The sequence below is a fragment of the Mixophyes fleayi genome, chromosome 3, assembly GCF_038048845.1.
Source record: "Mixophyes fleayi isolate aMixFle1 chromosome 3, aMixFle1.hap1, whole genome shotgun sequence".
Lineage (NCBI taxonomy): Eukaryota > Metazoa > Chordata > Amphibia > Anura > Limnodynastidae > Mixophyes > Mixophyes fleayi.
In genome coordinates, this window is record NC_134404.1 from 152,226,340 (window position 1) to 152,248,011 (window position 21,672).

Sequence of the window (21,672 nt, forward strand, 5' to 3'; positions counted from 1 at the left end):
GGCTGCTTGGGAACCCTGCACCCTTTACTAAGTCACTATGTGGCTTCCAGCTCGACTCCACTGCCTTCCTCAAACCATGACACTGCTCCTCTTACATTCTGTCCTCACAATAAGTGAAGTGGACAGATCACGGTCTCCCTCAAGAATAGCACACATCTCATACAATACTCAGTGCTGCTGTGAACATTTCAACTATCTGATTGATGGTGGCTGAGTGGGCATCATGGTGGCTGAGTGGCTAGAACTTCTGTCTCACAGCACTGGGGTCATGAGCCATGGCCTTCTCTGTGTGGAGTTTGTATGTTCTCCCCATGCTTGTGTGGGTTGATTCCGGGTGCTCTGGTTTCCTCCCACATTCCAAAAACATACTAGTATGTTAATTGGCTGCTATCAAATTGACCCTAGTCTCTCTCTGTCTGTCTGTGTGTGTTAGGGAATTTAGACTGTAGGCTCCAATGGGGCAGAGACTGATGTGAGTGAGTTCTCTGTACAGCGCTGCGAAATTAGTAGTGTTATATAAATAGCTGATGATGATCTACCACAGGTAGTTACATAGTAACATAGTTGATGAGGTTGAAAAAAGACACCAGTCCATCAAGTTCAACCTATTTTGGATCTCCTGCGATCCTGCACTTATATTTGAAATTAATCAAGAGTAAGCAACCGCCAAGCTGTTTCAATTTTGAAAATCCCCCCAGACTCAATATTGCAATCCAATTTTTACCCTATATCCACTACTACTTTATTTTAAATTAACGGTCGTATCCCTGGATACACCTTTCCGCTAAAAATTTGTCTAACCCTTTCTTAAACATATCTATTGAATCTGCCATCACAACCTTCCCTGGCAATGAATTCCATATCTTGACTGCCCTTACTGTAAAGAACCCCTTCCTTTGCTGGTTGTGAAATTTCCTCTCCTCTAACCTTAGGGGATGACCACGTGTCCTGTGTATGGGCCTTGGGGTGAAAAGTTCCCATGAAAGCTCTCCGTATTGACCCCTAATGTATTTGTACATAGTAATCATATCTCCCCTTAGACGCCTCTTTTCTAAAGTAAACATGCCTAAACTGGCTAACCTTTCCTCATAACTTAATGACTCCATACCCTTTATCAATTTTGTCGCCCTTCTCTGAACCCTTTCTAGTTCCAAATTATCTTTTTTATAGAGTGGTGCCCAGAACTGTACTGCATATTCAAGATGAGGTCTTACCAACGATTTATACAGCGGCAAAATTACACTGTCTTCCCTTGCATCTATGCCCCTTTTTATGCATGCCAATACTTTGTTTGCCCTTGCAGCTGCTGCTTGACATTAAGCACTATTGCTAAGTCTACTGTCTACGAGCACTCCCAAATCCTTTTCCATTATAGATTCTCCTAAATTAATTCCATTTAATTTATAGATTGCGTTCTTGTTTTTGATCCCTGAATGCATAACCTTACATTTATCTGTGTTAAACCTCATATTCCATTTAGCCGCCCAATCCTCCAGTTTATTTAAGTCCTTTTGTAGAGAAGCTACATCTTGCTCTGATTTTATTACCTTACAGAGTTTAGTGTCATCTGCAAAAATAGAAACTTTACTCTCTAAACCATCACCAAGGTCATTAATAAATATATTAAAAAGGAGTGGTCCCAGCACGGAACCTTGGGTCCCAGCACGGAACCTTGAGTTCCATTACTCCCCCCTCCCCTACTTGATAACTAGGTCTTTCTGCACAAGCAGGATATAAACAATAATCCTAGTCACACACTTTAAAAACAACAATTTTGAGGTGCATTTAAAAATTACATCACTTTATTATTCTTTCATCTGGATCATCTGAAAAATTGTAAACAGACTTAAAAAGAAAACTAAACCATCTGTTTTATAGTAACTCAATTTTAATATGAAGCAATAACAAAAGAAAAAAAAAATGGAACGCCTAATTTTTGTTCCCCAATTTTCAAAAATTCCCTTAATTACTACCATGTTAAGTATTTATGAGCTTATAAATTAAAATTATTTTATACCCAGCTTGGAAAGGATCAAAACAGCTACAAAAAAACATACACATAAAAATCTTGAAGTTAGCAAGAAATTGGTTTGTTAGCTGTGTGACCTACAGCACAAGGTGCAATTAAATCAGGACAGATCAAGTGCTGGAATTATAAACTGATGGGAACAAGGAAACTCTGGAAGTAATATCAGAGTCATCTGAGAACAAGAATAAAATATATCAATCAAGCTGAAAACAGATGCTTTTAATCACGAAAAAGAAAATAAAAAATATTAATAAAATGTATAATTTGTAGAACTGTAGTATTGAGTATGCTTATACCAAAGATGTTCCCTATATATCACTAGGGTTTAGTTTTGTTTGATCTCCTCTCTTCAGATCTTGCACTGCCTTTATATCAGCAAGGAAATATCTACACATAGCTAGGCAAAAATATGATTAGACATGTTTTTTTTAAGAAGAAAACACTTGGCCTATCCCATCACTTGCAATCACATATTTAGCATTCAAGATGCATTGCAATATTATCCCTGCAACTCACTACAGGCATTCTAATAGGCAAATGTGTATTTCCCAAGACACAACAGGATATCATAATGCATTTTAAACATTTATTCTAAAAAAAAAAATCAATTTAATTTTATTTTATGTTTAGTTACAGTAAGTAATTTACAGTAGATTCAAAACCAAAGAAAATTATTTTGTAACCTTGATCTCCGTAATTAACAGCGATCAGGCAGAGAGAGATCCCAGTTGGTGTGTGGAGGGTGTTGTCTAGAAAAAATATGGAACACTATGCGACCGTAATCATGACTAGCCAGTATAATGCCTCCTTCCCATTGAGCTGTCACACTCCAGATATACAAATACATTGTAAAACCTACCCAGTCCGAACTGCTATAATATACAGCAGTCAAGAATTTACACTCAGCCCGGTTAGCTGATTTTAGCTTACAGGGAAAAACAGTGAACTGCTTTGAAGTAGGTCTTTCTTTGCATTAGTACTAAAATGTTAATTGCTCACTGTCATGTAATTATAATGCCAACCAGTCACATAACATATGTGACTATACCAAAGCGGAGGTGCTTTGGAACGTCCATCTTTTCAGCAGACATGTCTTACGCCTTCATGTGCCATAACATGACCACTAAGGAGACGGGTGGCTGACTGGCTTTCTATATGAGATCATGTTACACACTCTGTGGAAGAAGCTAAAATCGGTGATTCTATTGATAAGACAAATTACTTTTGCAGCAGCAACCATCTAAAACTACCACTCACTTGAAAATGGACAACTGAGTTATAGAAGAATTAACTGGAAAAATAATCAGCGGTGTTCGAAAACAACAAACAACAAAATAAAAAACAAAAACAGACATGTATACGTGCCATTGCGCCTTTAAAATGTTCAATGGAATAAAATATAAACTGCCAATTCTAGTTATTATATTAGTGTTTTGTTGTTGTCTGTAATATGTTGCTGTCTATGGGATAAAACTCTACACAGATGGCTACACTGACACCAACAAGTTATACAATATTAATTACATTGTTAAATTCAATTATAATTAACTGTACAGTTTTTCCTGTAACTACAAATTCATTCCATTATTCAGCGGTGCATCATCAATAACAACACACTATACCATAGCCAAGAACAGGCTCAGGAGTTGTAGTACAGTTAAGCTTTGGCGACTCTTGAGGTCAGATAAGAGTACAAAAGAAGATGAAACTCTCACTGCAGCTTGTTGACTTTTGCCCATAAATGCACACATATATTTCTTGGGTTTAGTATGGTTCAAACTGCACACAATCAATATGATAAAAAAAAAATACAAGATGAGTAGCACATCAGTTTTTTTTCTATTTCTTTTAAAATAAGACTTTCTGCAAATGTACAAGAACACCTGCTGTGCCCTGGAACATGCAAAAAAAGAGTGAAAAGCTTTTGTGAAAATGAGAAAAGTGCTTCTGTCAGTCTGTCAAGCTACATAGTTTCAGTAGTTGGTGCATGTGTGTTAGGAGTACTGCACAGGCACAGCAAAATGTTGGAACATCAATAAGTTGCAGATTTCAAAATAAAATTACTTACACCCTCATAGTACAGTCCTTTAGAGAGAAGGGATTTAAAATGAAACACACTGTGGAAAAAGTATATCTTGCAAAAAGGGAAAAAAATGCAGGATTGAATAAAAAAAAAATAGAATAATGTAAGTGGCATTCAATTTACCACATGTTGGAGCTACTTTGCTTATATACTTCTATTTGCTTGAGCAATTACACCAGGCATGCTTAAATCTGCAATCTAATTTGACATATACTCGACCAAGCAGAGGTTACATCTCAATATTAATAAACAATGTTAGCACAATTTTTGATGTCTTATTACCTTTATGAAAAAAGTGACAAGATTACTGTGGTAAACAACCAAATTACATGACATTCCATATTAAATTGGATGTTTAGCATCAGATCGAATTATAAATCTAGGTTTAACTTTAATGTGCTAACAAATATAGTGTATTAGAGAGGAGATCTGCTACAAAGCGTAGAGCAACATACAGTGTCTGTACATTGCTGGGATCAGTGCTGGATAACCAAATAGACAAGCAATGATACAAAAAATAAACAAACAAATGACCATTATGGTATGGATGACGATTATTTTTTCAAAAAAGAATATATTCTACCTGATTTGAGAAGGATCAAAGCCGCTATAAGAAATTAGTTTAATACACCCTAAATAACTTTTTTTTTTATATATATAAAAATGCAAACGTCCCACTTCACAGCACTAGATTATTTGTTATTAGCAATGACTTTCACTGACTGACTGGACTGATCTGTGGATTAAAGCTACAATTTTCATTGTAGCAGAAACCGCAAACATGCATCCAGTAAGCATCCCCTAGACATACCATGAAAAGGGAACCTAAATTGTTTCTATCCTCATAGCTATAAAATTATAGATTACATTCCCTAGGTATGTGCCATAAGTTTTTTTATGCCTCTGTTATGTCAGAAGTGTAAGAAATCACCTGCATCTCACTTTCTGCAAATTCATCTTTTTATCGACTTGGCATTGAGTGTATTGTAATAAAGGTCTGAGCAGGGAACATATTAATGTACAATATGCACCTTAGGGACTGGTAGGGAGTTAGCACAGGAAGAATTAGTACACATTTGTACTATGCCAATGTGCCTAAAGGAAAATAAAAAAAGTACTGTATTTCAACATATAAAGAGGGCTCCGAGCTGAATGTATTAAATGTAAAAAAAACATAAAATAAAAATAAAAGTTAAAATTGGTAATATTGGAAAATACTGTAGAAAGTTGTGCTCATCATGCGATTGAATAGGCCCAAAGCACACACCTGTATGAGCCCTGTTAGTGTCAGGTAAGCTAGAAGGATAGCCAAATCTTGAATATTCGCCATATATACTAGACAATAATAGATAATATTGGTAACTTAGACAATATCAAGTATACTCTTACCTTCAGGGGCATTAGCATTGCAATCTACAGAAGCGAAAGTTGAGGAATTTCCTAAACCGGTCTCTAGACTAAAGTTGCTCTGAAAAATAAATACAGAAAGGTAAAATAAAAATAAAGTCTTCAGTTGACAGAAAGTAAAAAAAAAGATAGCTTTAGGTTTTGAAAAAACAACAAAGCAAAATATACATTTTATTTTTAACAACTAACAAATAACTACTTAATACAAAGGTTAGACAATTGAAAGAACCATGCATTACCTGGATTTATAGCGTTCCACAGATATATGAAAAATCTATTTCTTTTCAAGAGGAGCAATATTTACCTGCTAGTTCCTAATAACCCCATTCATAAAAAAGCAGCCTGCAGATGTGTACTGTCATTTACGGATGATTTGTTTTAAGCAGGCCTCTTGTGACTCTGAGCTCCAGGCGGGCAACCAATTTTCAGCCTTCCATGTATTCACAGATTGAAAGGACACTTACAAGTCTAGCAAAAGTAGTCTATAAAGATGCACCTGAAGCTTGCTATTAGGGATTTCAGAAAAACAAGCCCCCAACAAACACAAGAATAATAGAAATCTGTAAAAAGTACAGAATATTTGTATATATGTTTCTTGAACAAATATTACAAATGATTCGACTAGCATAAATAAAATTACCTATTAATATTGATTATTGCTGATATAAACCATCCTACCATACAAATAACCAATGAGATGGCAGTGAATGTTCACCACCTTCAAAGCTTTGCGGTTGATCACCGACAAAGGCAGTCAGCAAGCAAACATGTGTACAACCATTTTAAATATTGCTGTCAAGCATTTATTAAATTGATATTTTACTATTAGTTAATAAAATATGTTAAGTAACCAGATGTCTATTGTAATTTACTATAAATACACTTTTTTGGAATAACCCTCTCTTTAAAACAATCATTGCTGGTTCCACCAGCCATTTTCTCACTTGACCGTTGGTTGAATAGATAAGGCTGTCAGCCATCTGGCGGGTAGTATTTAAAACTTTCAACACTAACACTAAAAGCAGCACTTTACATAAGAGTGCAGGGCCAGCATCTGCTTATTTTGCTTTTCAATATGTGTACAGCTGTTCATATAGCAAATAAAGTGTAACTGGCACAACAGTGTTACTATAAATTAAAGGCAGTAGTCACTACACTGTTTTCATGGAGGTAAAAACTACGGATCTGCCAATCTCCTTATTTATACTATTCATCATCATTAATATATATAGCACCACTAATTTCACAGCGCTGTACAGAGAATATTTGTCACACACACATTAATTTTGTCAGCAGTCAATTAACTTACCAGTATATTATTGGAGTGTGGTAGGAAACTGAAGCACCCTTAGAAAACCCTTACAAATACGGTGAGAACATACATACACCACACAGATAAGGCCTGGTCGTGAATCGAACTCATGGACCCAGTGCTGTGAGGAAAATGCTAACTAGAAATGCTAACCACTAAGCCACCGTGCTGCTCACGGTCTTAGTGACTAAGTGAACCTCTATTACATTTACTTTTTCAATTAATCAATCATCTAGGAAATGGGTGGGAGATTAGTTGTCAGCACAGATGAGTCTCTCTCATACTCTGGTTCTATGCTAGAGTGCCACAGCCTTAACCTTTTCAGCACCAAAACAGCCAACGCTGACATTCCAGCCATAGCCGGTAGAAAATTACGGGAGGGAATTAGGACATTTTAGTCATGCCATCTATGATTGATGAAATTAGTATCTGTAGGTTTACTGCATTTTTTCAAAGGTGCTAAATGTTCTCAGTCTTGGTTTTAAAATCACACAATAATAATTAAACAGAAAGACATTAATACAAAGTGCTAGTATTAGATATCAAAACACATTCTTTAATTTTGTAAATTAGCATGTGGACTCCAAAAGATTAGTATGCAGCTACTGGAGTATATTAACCTCACCATAAATGTAGTTTTCTCCGCTTGATAGGGTTTAGGTTAGTAATTTCTCTCAAGAAATGAAGATTAATTACATTACCAATTAATATATATCAGTAATGTAATAAAAACAAATGTTTGTAGGAGATGCTCCTGTAACAACAAGTATATTAGGTCTAATTTAACAGTGTATGTCAGTCTTCTGGTCTTGCCCCCTTACATAGCATCAGTTTAATGGGCTGGGCTCATTCCATGAGCATTTTATATAGACACACACACTAATACTAGCTGTAAATGTAGGCACTTTCCTATGCTATTCTCATTTCTTTTAATACATGCTATACAGTTCTTTCATCCAAGTGGTCTGTAGCTGCTACATGCAGACCTCCTAACCTATCCTCTATTTCCTCCTTTCTCTCAAACTTTGAGATTGCTGTTTTTTTTGCTTTCAATTCTACATACTGTTCGAGCTTTTATCAATGTTATTAATACTTTTCTTTTTAGAAAGATCTCATTCAATTTATTATATCAACTATTATTATAATTTCTCTGTAAATGTGGACTTGCTCTTTCCTTGGTTGTGCTCTTAACTGGTATTTTTGTTAGTACATTCCCACCTCCCCAACAGCTACTGAAACTTCTGCCTGTTTACAACCCGGTCAATAACTGGCAACTAATTCCCGCACCATAGTTTAATCTCTACACCTGTTTTATCCTCACTGCAACTGAGCAGCTCAGAGACTTGGGAGGAAAATGCAAACTTGAAAAACCTTGAAATGCCTACCCCTACTTGTTTGCAATCAGACCTAGCCAAGGCTGGGCACACACTACAGTATTTTCAGCCGATTATCGGGCAATTCGAACGATAAACGACCGTTCGGCATCATATTACATTAGCGTGTACATTGCAACGATGAACGATTATCGTTCCAAGGCATCTTATCATTTCATTTGATTTTTAAACCAGGCTAAAAAGTATGTTCAACGATGGAAGGATATCGTTCCAATTCTGCAGTGTGTATGCACTCACACCATCAGAGTCCATAGATCTCTATGGAGTGTGCATAGTCACGATCTTTTTAGCCGATGGTTACAACAAATGAAGAGCACAGATCTGAAGATAAATAGTGTAAAAAGTGTATAGTGTGTACACATGAATCGGCATGCTGGTTGGGACTTTTTTTCTTCTGTAATTGGTAAAATTGTTAAAGATGTTACATTGGGAGAAATTTCTGTAGTGTGTACCCAGCCTAACTTGAAACAACAAAACTATACATAACTTAACAGTAAATCTAACGCAAACACTATGATACAGCTGGAAACCCCCTCGTCTAAACTATCGAGTTCTATATTTTCTTTCAAAGGGGGCTGACAATACCACCATGAACCAAGCCTCATTAGTTTTGCTTGTTTGGTTTAACATATACCCATGCCTGTAAAGAAACCATTGTAACTGGTTTCTGTATATAACTTTTGGTAATCTTTAAACATCTAGTTCTTCTTGTCTTCTGCTGAGTTAATAAAACCCTAAACATGACCTTTCTGATAAATTGCAATCTGAATTACACATTGCTCTATCAACTGAAATGCCCAGTGCAAGTTTGTAAATTATCTCCAGTTTACTGAATGCAAATATCACTTTTCAATCCTAATCCTTTTGTAAAACCTATGGCTATTTCCATTTGATTATACTTCTTGTTCAGACCTTCCACTCTGGCCATGTGAAACAAATCTGCCTCCTGGATATTTTATTTACATGATCACTCTCCTCTCAGTCTAGTGACATTTACTTTTCATTATAAATTTGGCTGCAGAATTGGGTTTAGTACCTGTCCTCTTCTTTTCTGTCTGTACAATCGTTCATTGTGTGCCTTTATTAGGTAATCATGATTAATCTACCACCTTTACACAGATGACACACAAATCTATTATATTATAATGCCCAAGAAACTCACATCATAATACTGAATTGACTCCTAGGGCATTTCCTTATAGCTGGTTGGTCATGGTCTTAGATAAAATGTATCCAAGACGGCATCTACCATCTTTCCATCTAAGCAAGGGCTAGTTCACCATTTCTCAATAATAGATCACACTATGCAATCTCTCTGGTTGATTTTAAATGAACAATGCTTACGGTTGGTACATAACATAGTAATTTATAGTACAACGAATTGCAATCAAATATGGAAATGTGCAGATCACTGGAGGTGAAATTAACAGCGTCTTTATGTTAAAAAATAAATAAAATCAATTTGCACAGAACATATATACTTCTATTGTGTTTAGACTCCCCTAAAACTAACATAGTGATCTCAGTGCACAGGAAGACAGATACAAGTGGAGTAAGAGACATTAGGGACAATAGTGCCTTTTTCGGTTCTCTCTTTGGCACCAGAAGGACCTAATAAAAACACAGTTGAGAACTGGAAAGGTTGTATATCATATCTGTACAGTTAATGCATTTCATAATGTGCATAGACAGTATGAATTTTGTACAGAATGTAAAAAACACAGAATCGTAACTACATATTATGTTGTCCAAGTGTGAGGAGGGGTGGGTACCGGACACATTCAACAAAAATTAAGTCTGTCTAAGACCAACTTCTCAGAAGACTCCATTCATCATATGAAATATATTCTTTTTAATGAATTGTTGTTAAAATGTTACATAAAAAAGTTGTAGCCACAATGGGGTAACCTACCCTGCAGAAACTTTCTAAAAACTTAATGCAGTCCTCTTTTCCAAAGTGTGATAAGTACTGGTACATTCACCAGACATTTCTGGGACTATGCAGCAAGTCAGTCTCCACCAGTCCGTAGCTCTGGATCCCACAAAAATGCTACAACGTGTTAAATATCTGCATCGCTAGTGATAACACCCCTTAATTCAGAATTATTGTTTGAAACCAGACTTTGCTAAACTGCAGCCAGCATGGGGTACAGGAGAGAGAGGCAGAGCCTTGGTCCTTATCCAATCCCCATAAGATAAGGAATATCAGTAAGGGTAGCCAAAGGAGACAGCACCCCACCCCACACACACCTGTACTCAGAACCCACTACTGAGAACCAGTGTGAGAAAAAAGAGCATTATTCGGAGAATCATGGATTTTGAGATTAGGATTGGCTTAAGGCTCCTGGTGCACTTTCAAGGATCAGAGGCTAAAATGGACCATGAGGATCAGATAGTCCCTTCCCGAGTCTTCCGACAGTGTGTCCATTGGAAGCGGAATGACACAGTACTGGTGCCATGACCCATTAGGAGTAAGTGAAGCTTCCATGCACTGAAGCATGCCACAGAAGGATACCTCAAGTACTGGGTTGAGGTGAACAGTATTTGTGATATAATGTGTCCCAGTATGCTGTATTACCATGTTACAGTGTGATTGCTTAATGGTTACTAAAAGTGCTATAAGCTCTGTTGGTGAACACTGTTAGATAAATGCACATATTTTTGAATTCAGATATTTTCCAGGTTGTGCAATTTGTACCCATGCTAACAATGCTAAAAGGAAAATGCTGTGGAATAAGTCTGGTAGTTCTAATCTGGTGCCTTAGTCGACCACACTTAGATACGGGTATAGTCTCCACCGGTTGGCATAGGTAAGAGAGTCAGCATAACTTCAAGTATTGTTTTAGAAGGTTTGTGTTTTATTGATTTGCGGTGCAGGGATATTTAGCCTCTTTTAGTCCACTTCATCCTAACCTTACTGGTTGCTTTGTACTATTGTGTGTAGACAGATGGAAGCATTGACAAAAGGTATTGTTCTTAGAAGGAGTACACCACTATATTCAGAAAATTTACTAAATCCCCTCCATTCTCAATAACAGTAATTTGGTACAACTCTCTCCCTTTGGACCTTCACCACTTTGTTGTATTTAACAGGGACCTGGCACTCAAAGTCAGAACTGCTGCTGATCCCGTTTCCAACTGAACGCCTTACAGCTGTGGCACCTAATTTCCCTGCTACAGCGACATTGGGGCATCGCCAAATGTGACTGGCTGCATGCAAGTGCAGGGGCCCTGCTAAATACAGCAAATGATGGAGGTCGCCCCACTAAAGTTCTATTATTGGGAAAGAAAAAAATTTAGTAAAAGGAAACCCCCTTTAAGACAAAAACAGTTCTTACCTGTAGAAGATATTTTTGGCTTCCATACATGACATATTGTGGTGCCAGGCTGTATATCATGTAGCTAGTGTGCAGCACTATCAACAAAAGGATCATGCAGAGGAAGAGAAGAGCTTGAGGTCTTGTTCGCCCCCTTCTAATCTTGTACAACTGTTAACAAATAACATGTATATTATCAAAAAGGCGTTAAAAAAGAAAGCACATTATGGGGGTGATCCAATGGAGTGTGAGGTGCCACCAAATAACGCCTCAATGCACATATTTCTGCCATTTATGGACAGAAGGCTCTGCTCATTTTTCTGCACATCTGTAGAGGATGGGATGGAAAAGAGATTTCATTCAGAACATCCGAGAGGATGTGTCTTCGAATGTTCTGGAGACACATCTCACGGAATTGAACCCCATCCCCAAGTATTTTTTTTTCATTCCTCTCTGCAAAGAAAAAGTAAAGTGCTCTCATTACCACCTCTACAAAGTCTAACAGAAATATGCCATGCTGATAGAGATATTCCATTTTCTAATATATTGGCCTCAGATTCAGCCATGTTTGGGAAAGCCTTAGTACACACTAGCTGTAAAACAGGTTCTACACTGTGAAACTGCCTACATTTTCATATCAAATGCTGTGAGCCAACTTCCTGTGACACGAGTTTCTCCACCCCTCAGAAAGCTTTAAAAATTACACACAGGGCTAGAAGCTCTCTTACCCCCACATGAAGGCTCTGCTGACTTGTAAGCATTTATGGATTTTGTAATGGAGTGTGAGGCATGAAAGGTTTGCAGAATTTATGTCTATGTACGACTGGATTACAGTACACAAGTAGTATACAACCAGTATACAAGGAGGCTAAAATGTGAAACTAAGTCATCGAGTTTCTATGGCGTTTGAATGAGATATCTATATTGTGAGATTATTTGTCTTTGTATAAGAAGATGGCTAGGATGTAAAAGTGTAAGCCGTGCATTTTCTATGCTATTTTGAATGGAAAGTAGTTTGTAATGTGAACCTTTTTAAGTAATGGAGTTTAGTCAGTTTATGCTCGAGATTACAGTGTTTGTATTAATTATAATGTGAAACTGTTTGTTTATGTGAAACAGTTTGCTAGTGCTGGATAAATGGAGTATGAATACCATGTTTATGCAGACAATAGATAAAGTGGAGGTTGATCTAACCTCATTCCTTTAAGGTGGCTGCCACTGTAAGGTAATATGACCACCATGATTGTACAAAATGGCTATTGTGTGAAATACATAATATCTTTGCTGTAACGGTAAAAGTTTCCATAAGAGATGGGTAATGGCTGTTGCAATGTATGATGAAGTTTACACGACACATTTTGGAATTTGACAGAGATGAGAGATGAAATAATATGATAATAAATGGAATACGTTTCTATGTGAGATAACTGGAGTTTATAGTTTAAGAATATATGATTTTGGTTTTATATATATATTTATATATATTGAAACTGAATAGTGAGGGATATAAATTATATTACAGGCTCATAGTGTTGTGAAATTCAATATGGAAGATTATGTTTATTTTGCTGAATTCTTAAAATGGAGGACAGCCTGAGTATGTCTCCCCCACAGTGCACCACACACACACACACACACACACACACTACGAGAGCACATCATATACCCTTCACAATAAGTAAAACTGATTCAGACACACCCTCAGACCACACAATACAAGCTTATATACACACCCTTACTACAATAGCTGACAAGTGCACAAACACAAACTGACATATATTTATAAAACAGACAATGAATGTAATGTATGAACATCTATGCTATAACATCTATAACAATAGTATAAACAAAACCTGTTGAGTTTGTATAATATACTCTGTTTACTGTTTTATGTTATATATTAGTGTTACAATTAGAATGCTAATTAAGAATTCAAAATATTTCAAATGAAGCTACATCTTACGTGCAGTCGTTATTGAAATTATATGCATAAGTTTATTATATAAATATTAGTCCTGTGGATTTAGGGACAAAAATGAATTATCTTCCTTTGGTTAAACCAGAAATACCTTTGCAAGGGGTCTGTTAATGGTAATAGTCATATATACATTATTAAATTGTCATCACCACATTTGCCAGACTATTAGACCCCATTGCCCCATGACTCTTTTACAAATGCATAGACATGTTTAGAGATATTGGAAGCACAAATTTTGAAGATGCTCAAGCACTCAAAGAGCCAACACCTATGGTGTAAAGTAATTTTAAAAAAAGTAATCAACAAATTTGAATAATAATTTTATTTCAAATGTACTCTGCAGGTGTCACTGTTTCTGATGCTGTAAATACAGATATCTAGCTATTGGACAAATTTACAGGTAAAAAGAAAATATTACTGTGTTTCATAAATCACCTCTGTGCACTGTATGCTAGAGTTCAACTATCCCTGCGCTAGCACCAATCTCTCTAAAGACGGTATGTAGGAAAGGCAGACTAAAAGCCACCTTTGTGCATAGTACTTAATATTGCACCTATTATTTGTTAGTAATAGGCTCATAGGGGCATATTCAATGACGGCGGGATCGCCGAAAATCCCGCGCTCGAAAAATATTACCGTTAATACGGTAATATCTCGCTGGATTTCAGCTCGCGGCTCCCTGAGCTGCGAGCTGAAATCCAGCGAGTAAATTACCGTATTAACAGTATTTACGGGCAGGATTACCGTATTAACAGTAATATTTTTTGAGCGCGGGATTTTCGGCGATCCCGCCGTCAATTGAATATGCCCCATATAGTCTGAATGTTACTTGGTCAACTGATATTAAACAACTTAATAAACAGTTATAACAATGTTTGCTTTATAATATACAAATATTTACCCGCATCCAAAAAAACCATACACCCATGTTTCGGATGCCAGCCATTGAAGTAAAGACAAAATACATAATGATGACTGTAATCAGGACATAGTCGAGGGGGAAAACCTGTAAATAAAAGAAAAAAAACAACTAAATATGAGAATAAATATTGTATTCTACAGAAACTGAAATCAACTGTTCTGAACACCCTTCAAACATTTTTTTTCTATGAAAAACAAAAAGTATATAAATGATCATGAGGTATTATACTTCATGTGCAGTGATAGCCAGCCATGATGACATTTGTTTATTATTGCTGCTGCCTGCCTGAATGTAATGCAAGAACCATAATGGAAACACTCTGTTCAATAACTCTGTGTTTGTGGTTCCCTTTGGATGATTTGAGGACATGCAATGGATATATGGACTCTATTACAATTACAAAAAGAAACAAAGAAAGTGTAATTGTCTTGCTTTTAAATGTGTTCATACATGATTCTGGGATTTTATTTTTACATATTATAAAAAGAATTACATAAGAGTGTAGGGAGGAGTGTCACAACAATAAAAGAAAACTTTGAGAACATATTACTAACCCTCTGCAGAACTGGAAGAAGAATATTCAATGGATTTGTAATGTTGGTGCCAAACATAATGAATCCTGTGTCGATACCAGCAGAATGAAGAGCTTTATCAAGACTACAAAAAAGAAGGTCACATTTAAACAGGAAAACACATTTTTTGGCTAATGGATGATAAAAAGTTTATTTACGTATTTAAACATACACAATGAGATTTAACGCTGAGGTACCTGGTCGAGCTTGCCGCCGACAGGAAAAAATCACAATCAAGAAGCAGCAAACATTATTTTCTGCATATGAACTGTAAATGGCTGGAAAATATCCCTGTGACTATTGTGCGTAACAAATCTAAAGGTATTAATTATTACTTTACTATGCAATTACTAAGCCAAAAAAATAGCTCTACTGGGAATACTGTTTAGTTTATAATTAACCATGAAAAATAACATTCATTCATGTGCCTTGAAAATTGGTGGATAAAGGTAAAATTAACTCCACTTCTGAGAACACCAAATGTCATACACGTTTTTGCTTATTGCACAGTCTAAAAGATTTTCCATCAATACAGCCTGTGCCTAGAGATATTTTGCTAATTTCCTGTTGACTGTGAGATTCAGTGGTGCAACATAGTAAGTTGATGTCTTCATTTAACAAACTGATGGAAATTCATCAGCTGGGAACATTCAGTGGTTGAATTGTACTGAAGTCAATACTTCATAAGTCATCAATACTGACTAACTGAAAAACTAGGGATCTTCAACGCCACTGAAATGATGGCTCCATGTAAACCTAAACAATGTGTTCTACTCTAATAATTGCCCAACTGAATGAACTGAAAATGGTGTTGTTCTCTACCTATAGCAATTTTGGAGTCGACATTGATTCACATAAATGAAGAACAGAAAAAATCAAGAGGTGAAAATGTAAAAAAAGAAGAGATAATAATTAAATTCAGGAATATTCAAACGTAGCCCTTTAACCTTACAATATAAAAATATATGTGAATTTTTCCAGAACTATTGCACTGCACCTTGATATCGTTCACCTTATACAAATATCCACATTGTATTTTTATTCATGTCATTAAAAGTTGAATGTTTAAATAATATAATGCGATTTAATTCAAGGATATAAAATTGTTATCAGTATTTTCCTTAAACAAATTGGTCGATATTTACGAAAAACTGATCCACATGTAACTATACAAAAATGTGGAGTACCCAGCAAATCACCATTTGTCATTTTCTAGTATGGTTTAGAAAATTAAGGATAACAACTGTTTAGTGGCTAAGGGTCACATCACCTTTCATGCCCAGTTACTTGAGCAGCAGTTTTCATAAATTTCCCCCAATGTGTACCCATGTCCAATCTGGAACAAACAGTTTTGGGTACGAAAGGCTTATTTTCAAAAGGTTTAGAAACTATTTGATAGCTGCAGGACAAATTCAGGTTAAAGACGTATAATCATGGCACATTAACTCTGGATGATATTTCCTGCCTGCCAAATAAGACTATAAAGAGCTTTTCCACATACAATTTATGTTCATTATGATGAATTGGCCATACTAACCCTTTCACTCCCTGGAGTATTTTATATTCCTCAAGGTCCCAAAAATGTGGCTTTTAGCAACATTCATATTCTCTTCAATTGATGTTTAGTGATTAAGAATATGAGAAGAAAGTTCAAACTTCCAACATCATTACTCAGAACATATTTAAAACTTATAAGTCTTGAAGTTAAAGCACCATGTAAAATGAATTTATTCTTTGCCTAGGTAGCATAACACTTTGTATTAAAAGTGATAAAAATACCAGACTCACAATTTTACTGCTCTCATTAGGGTTTATTTGTTAATACAGTGCAACTATTAAATTTAAACATGCTATTTTAATATAGAGATAAACTAGAAAAAATATATAATACATATAAATAAATTAAAAAACGAAGTGAAAATTGTCCGGCAACACTTATGCAGATTTTATAACATGTCAAAATACAAATAATGGTATAAATACAACCCCTCAACCCATGACATTGCCATCTCCAATAGTGACTGCATAATGTACGCAAAAAATATATAATGGGGGTGTATAATAAAGAGAGAGCAACACAAAATATTTTATATATATATATATATATATATATATATATATATATATTTATATTAATTACAGCTACAGTTAATTCCTTTGCATCTAGATACTCCATCGCGGCCATTATAATGGGTATGTTATTTTCTGGTTCAGATACAGTCAGGTTAATAAAAAATTAACCCAGACATTATATAACCCAACGTCTTACCTTCCTACACATATCTGAGTAACTGTCCATGCAGTCTCTGAAAAATATAAACATATCAAATATGGGTGAGAAACTAGGCTGCCATGGAGTATTTTGAGGAAATGGAATAAACTGTAACTATAATTCAGTATCTTTTCTCTTCACTCCTCCATGCCGGCCATTACAATGAGATGTACCCATGCAACAGCAGAGGGGAGCTTACAAAAAAAAATAAGAGATCAGCCACATATGCTGCATAATCAAGAATTTTTTCAGTGGCTGTGCAGAGAGCATGTCTCCCAATCAGAGTCTCAAAAGAAGATAAAACATCCAGAAAATAATAACTAGCAAAGATATGAATAGAGGTCCATCCATCTGCTTTCCAAAGTTCTGTCGCTGAAGCTTGAGCCCTTATTGCCCAATATGCTGCTACTGCTCTTGTTGAGTGGACCCTCAGAATTACTGGCACCTTACAACCATTTATATTATATAATTAATTATCTGATCTATCTAGCAATGGCTTGTTTAGAAGGGGCATATTCCTTCTGATGTCCTGCAGGTATCACAAAACTTTGTCCTGTGTTTCTAAATCCTCCTGTTCTGGATACATAAATAGAATTTGCCCTCACCAGGTTCGAATGCAGTTTTATTTCCTTTAAATCGCTAGGATGTGGATAAAAGGATGGCAGCAGGACTTCCCAATTAATATGGAATGTAGATACTACTTTTGGCAGCAAAGTTGGATTGGCTTAAAGTATCCCTTTATCTACATAGATGTTCCGAATGGGTTCTTTACACCACAGTGCTTGCAATACTCCAACCCTATGGGCCGGAGTAACCGCCACTAGTTGTCATCAATATCAAAGAAACCTCTTGTAATGGTTTAAAAGGATCAGTCATTAGAGTGTTGAGCACTAAATGGAGATCCCACAATGCCTCAAAATAGAGCGACGGATCCTTCTCACGATTTGGAAGAAGCTAATAATCAATTCCTCTGAAGCTAACTTGTTATCTAAGGAAACACTCAGCGCCGATACCTTGAGTGTAGATGAGGCAAATCCCTACTAAAGGAAGTCAAGGATCTGTGGAATTGTTGTTGCAGTTGGATTATTCTTAGACTCCTACTATATGATAAACTTCTCCTAAATTCTATAATACATTGTCAAAGAGTTCTTTATTCTTGCTTGTAAAATTATGTTGATTACTGGCTACAAGACTTTTTTTTCTGAGCATTTCCCACTTAAGCTCCATACCATTAAAGTTGATTGTTCTAGATGTAGAAGTGGACCTTAGTGCAGGACATCTGGCTGAAGAGGCCATGTTTGTTCCTGGAGTATCTTCCAGGCTACCAGAAACCATGGAATATGTGGCCAAAATGGAAAGACTGCTATAAATTCTGCTCTTATTTGATCTTTCTTAAAATGCGAGTAATAAGTGTAAATGGAGGGAAGACATATTCCAGGTAAAACATCCATGGAACTGTCAAAGTGTCTATTCCCTCTGTCCATGGACCTTTGTGTCGAGAGAAGAACCTGGGTACCTTGGTGTTCTTGTTGGTTTTCATAATGTCTACCTGAGGAAACCCACATTTTCCTTTTATGTCCTGGAACACTTCACACCGCAGAGCCTACTTCCCTGAATGAACTTGTCCTCGACTGAGTTAATTGACTATTATGCTCTGTTTTTCTGCTTCATGCAACTCTAAAAGTGACTTCAGATCTATCTCTAACCAATCCCTCTGCTTCTGGCACTGCCTTGGCAATTTATGAAGGCTAAAACAGTCTTGTCTGAAAATACTCTGAAGCGCTTCCATTTCAAATAAAATAAAAGTGCTGAACTGCCCTCCATACTGCTCTCATCTCTAAAACATTTAAGATTTTTTCTTGCTTCATGATCACATTCCTTGTGCTATTTGTGCCAGAAGGTGAGCTCCACAGACTGCGAAACCGCAAGCTGTCATATTATTCACTCTAGTTCTAAAGTGACACTCCGCTTTCCTTTAATTTTGGAGTTTGCCATTAATTGAAAGACTTCTTGGTTGTTCTGGACAGTGAGACGACGTGTTTCAGAGAATACTATTTGTGATCCCACAATGTGCCACCTTGCCTAGGGAATGATCCATGTTGTGGGAAAAAAAAAGGTTCCCAAACAATCGCAGTTCCTTCCTTATTCTTGGATCTTTTCTGATGGAGATACCTTTGTTTGTATGGTGTTTATCTATAACTCCAAAAACTTTTTTGCTGCGATGGGATGAGATGACTTTTCATCCTGTTAACAATCCACCATGTTCTTGTGAAAAAGCTTTCACTTGAGTTGTCCTGCAGTTGACCACGTGCTCTGAATTACCCAACTAGGATATTGTCCAAAAAAGGCCATATAATGACACTTTTTATTTATTTTTTTGTTAAATTCAGCACCAGAGTTACTAGCACATTGGTAAAAACTCTCAATGGATGTTGACAGGCTGAAAGCAGGCAAGTGGACTGAAAAGTGCTGACCCAGAACCTGAGGAATTTCCTATGATGAACTGTAACAGAGATATGAAAATATGCATGCTGTAAATGTATGGATGTGAGAAAAACCACTTTACGGATAGCCCTGAAGAAAGAATTCACAGATTCCACACAAAAGTGTATGGCACTGACAAACCTGTTAAGCTTCATCAAACCCAGAACAGTGTGAAAGGCAATTTACAGTATTCTGACGAGGAAGAGCCTGGGATAAAAACCTGTGCTCTGTTTACCTTAAGGAAGTTTGTAGACTATTTTGTAAGGCTTCTAATTCTGCTGGGATTGATGTAGTCTTGGATTGAACAATGAAATTTCCCTGATGGAACTGTATATGTTTCACAACGCGCAAAACCCATTGATCTGTGATAGAGTGGGTGCATATTTCTGCATATTGTGCAATTCTGTCATCGACTGGCGTTCTATGATTTATCCTCCCATCTTTCAGTCTGAATAATTGAAAGGACTGTTTATATAGCAGGCCTATTCTACCTAGTGTACTTCCTTCCTGGCCTATAACTCCTCACTTCTTTGAAGTGTGCTGAAATGAGGAAGAGTGGAGGTATTTTGATCTTAGGTCCTGTGATAAGTGGTTAGATTTACATTGAGATAACTTCTGTACCATGGTGTAGTCTCTGAACAGCAGAGATATTGGCTAGACTATTTTTCGACTGAGTGTCTGCCACCCGAGGGTGTAACCAGAGGTCTCTCCTAGGCACTAGTGGTGTCCAAAAATGCTTGACACAAAAATTCTATACCTCTGCATAACCCCAATACTTTTTAACATGCCTGTTTATCTTCTATTGGACAGCTGAAAATACTGAGTACTACTTATTGAACAAAAGACCCTTACAAACTTGGCTGCTAAAAGTTTGTCACAGGCTCCAAAATTTTATGTTTTTGTACTTTGTAGTCCTTATTTTCCACGGGCTCTTTAAGAGTACTAATAGGACAGGTCAGCTAAGGAAAAAAAAATGTGGGAATATTCTAAAACGCCTTCTGATCTCATGAATATTGCCTTTTTAACACTGAAAGGAGGTCCGGAAAACGTCAAAAACATAATCCAGTCTGGCAGGTTGACAGTGAAAGTGTAATGGTATGAAGGTAAATTTTAATTACATGAATCGGGCCTCTTAATGCAGTAGAAGCAAGGTCTGAATGTTGTTGCATTTAATTTTCTGGCAGGAATTGGTTTCTCCGTTTATGTGACAACAACCTCCCATACTCTGCTCATATCAGGTAGTGTGGCAAGGCAGAAGTCATTTCTCACAAAAAAGAACATCCAAGCACATCTTAATTTGTCAAAAAAAACCCACAAATAACCAACATTCAGCCACATAAAACCATGTGGGAACAAGTCTTATAGTCTGATGAAACCAATGCTGTGTTGTCTTTGCACCAAAGAACATAATACCAACTGTGAAGCATGGTGGTGGTAGCATCAAGCTTTGGGTGGTTTCTCTTCAACTGGGACAGGTGCTCTAGTCAGGATAGAGGGCATAAAGTGTAGCTCAAAGTATAAAATTATTTTGGCACAAACTCTGCTGGCCTCTTTCAGAAAGCTGAAGATGAATTTCACCTTCAAACATCTTAATGATCCAAAGCACACATTCAAGTCAACCAAGGAATGGCTTCAGAAAAGGAAGATCAAAGTCTTGACCTCGATCTCAGTGAATAACTGTGTAAAGACCTAAACAGGGTTGTGCAATTTGATGAACCTTTAACTGTTTTGCAGGGAAGAGTGGGAGAGAATTGCAAAGTCCAGGTGTGTGAAGTTGTTAGAGCCTTTTTCAAAAACACTCAGTGCTATAATATAAGGAAAAAGATGCTACCAAAAAGTATTAGTTTCGGTGTGTGCACACTTATGTAACAAGTCTAAGTATATGTTTTTTTTACTTTCACA

General features: G+C 36.5%; 1 protein-coding gene across 1 annotated transcript in view; it reads right to left on the minus strand.

Moving 5' to 3' along the window:
* The window catches only part of LMBRD1 (LMBR1 domain containing 1), a 193,248-nt gene that overhangs the window by 31,579 nt on the left and 139,997 nt on the right, over positions 1-21,672 (minus strand). Inside the window, exons 11-14 of the mRNA XM_075202580.1 lie at positions 14,997-15,099; positions 14,422-14,526; positions 11,564-11,713; positions 5,502-5,580 (exon numbers count right to left, since the gene is read on the minus strand). Of these exons, the coding sequence (XP_075058681.1) occupies positions 5,502-5,580; positions 11,564-11,713; positions 14,422-14,526; positions 14,997-15,099 (437 nt within the window). The remainder of the gene's footprint in view (positions 1-5,501; positions 5,581-11,563; positions 11,714-14,421; positions 14,527-14,996; positions 15,100-21,672) is intronic.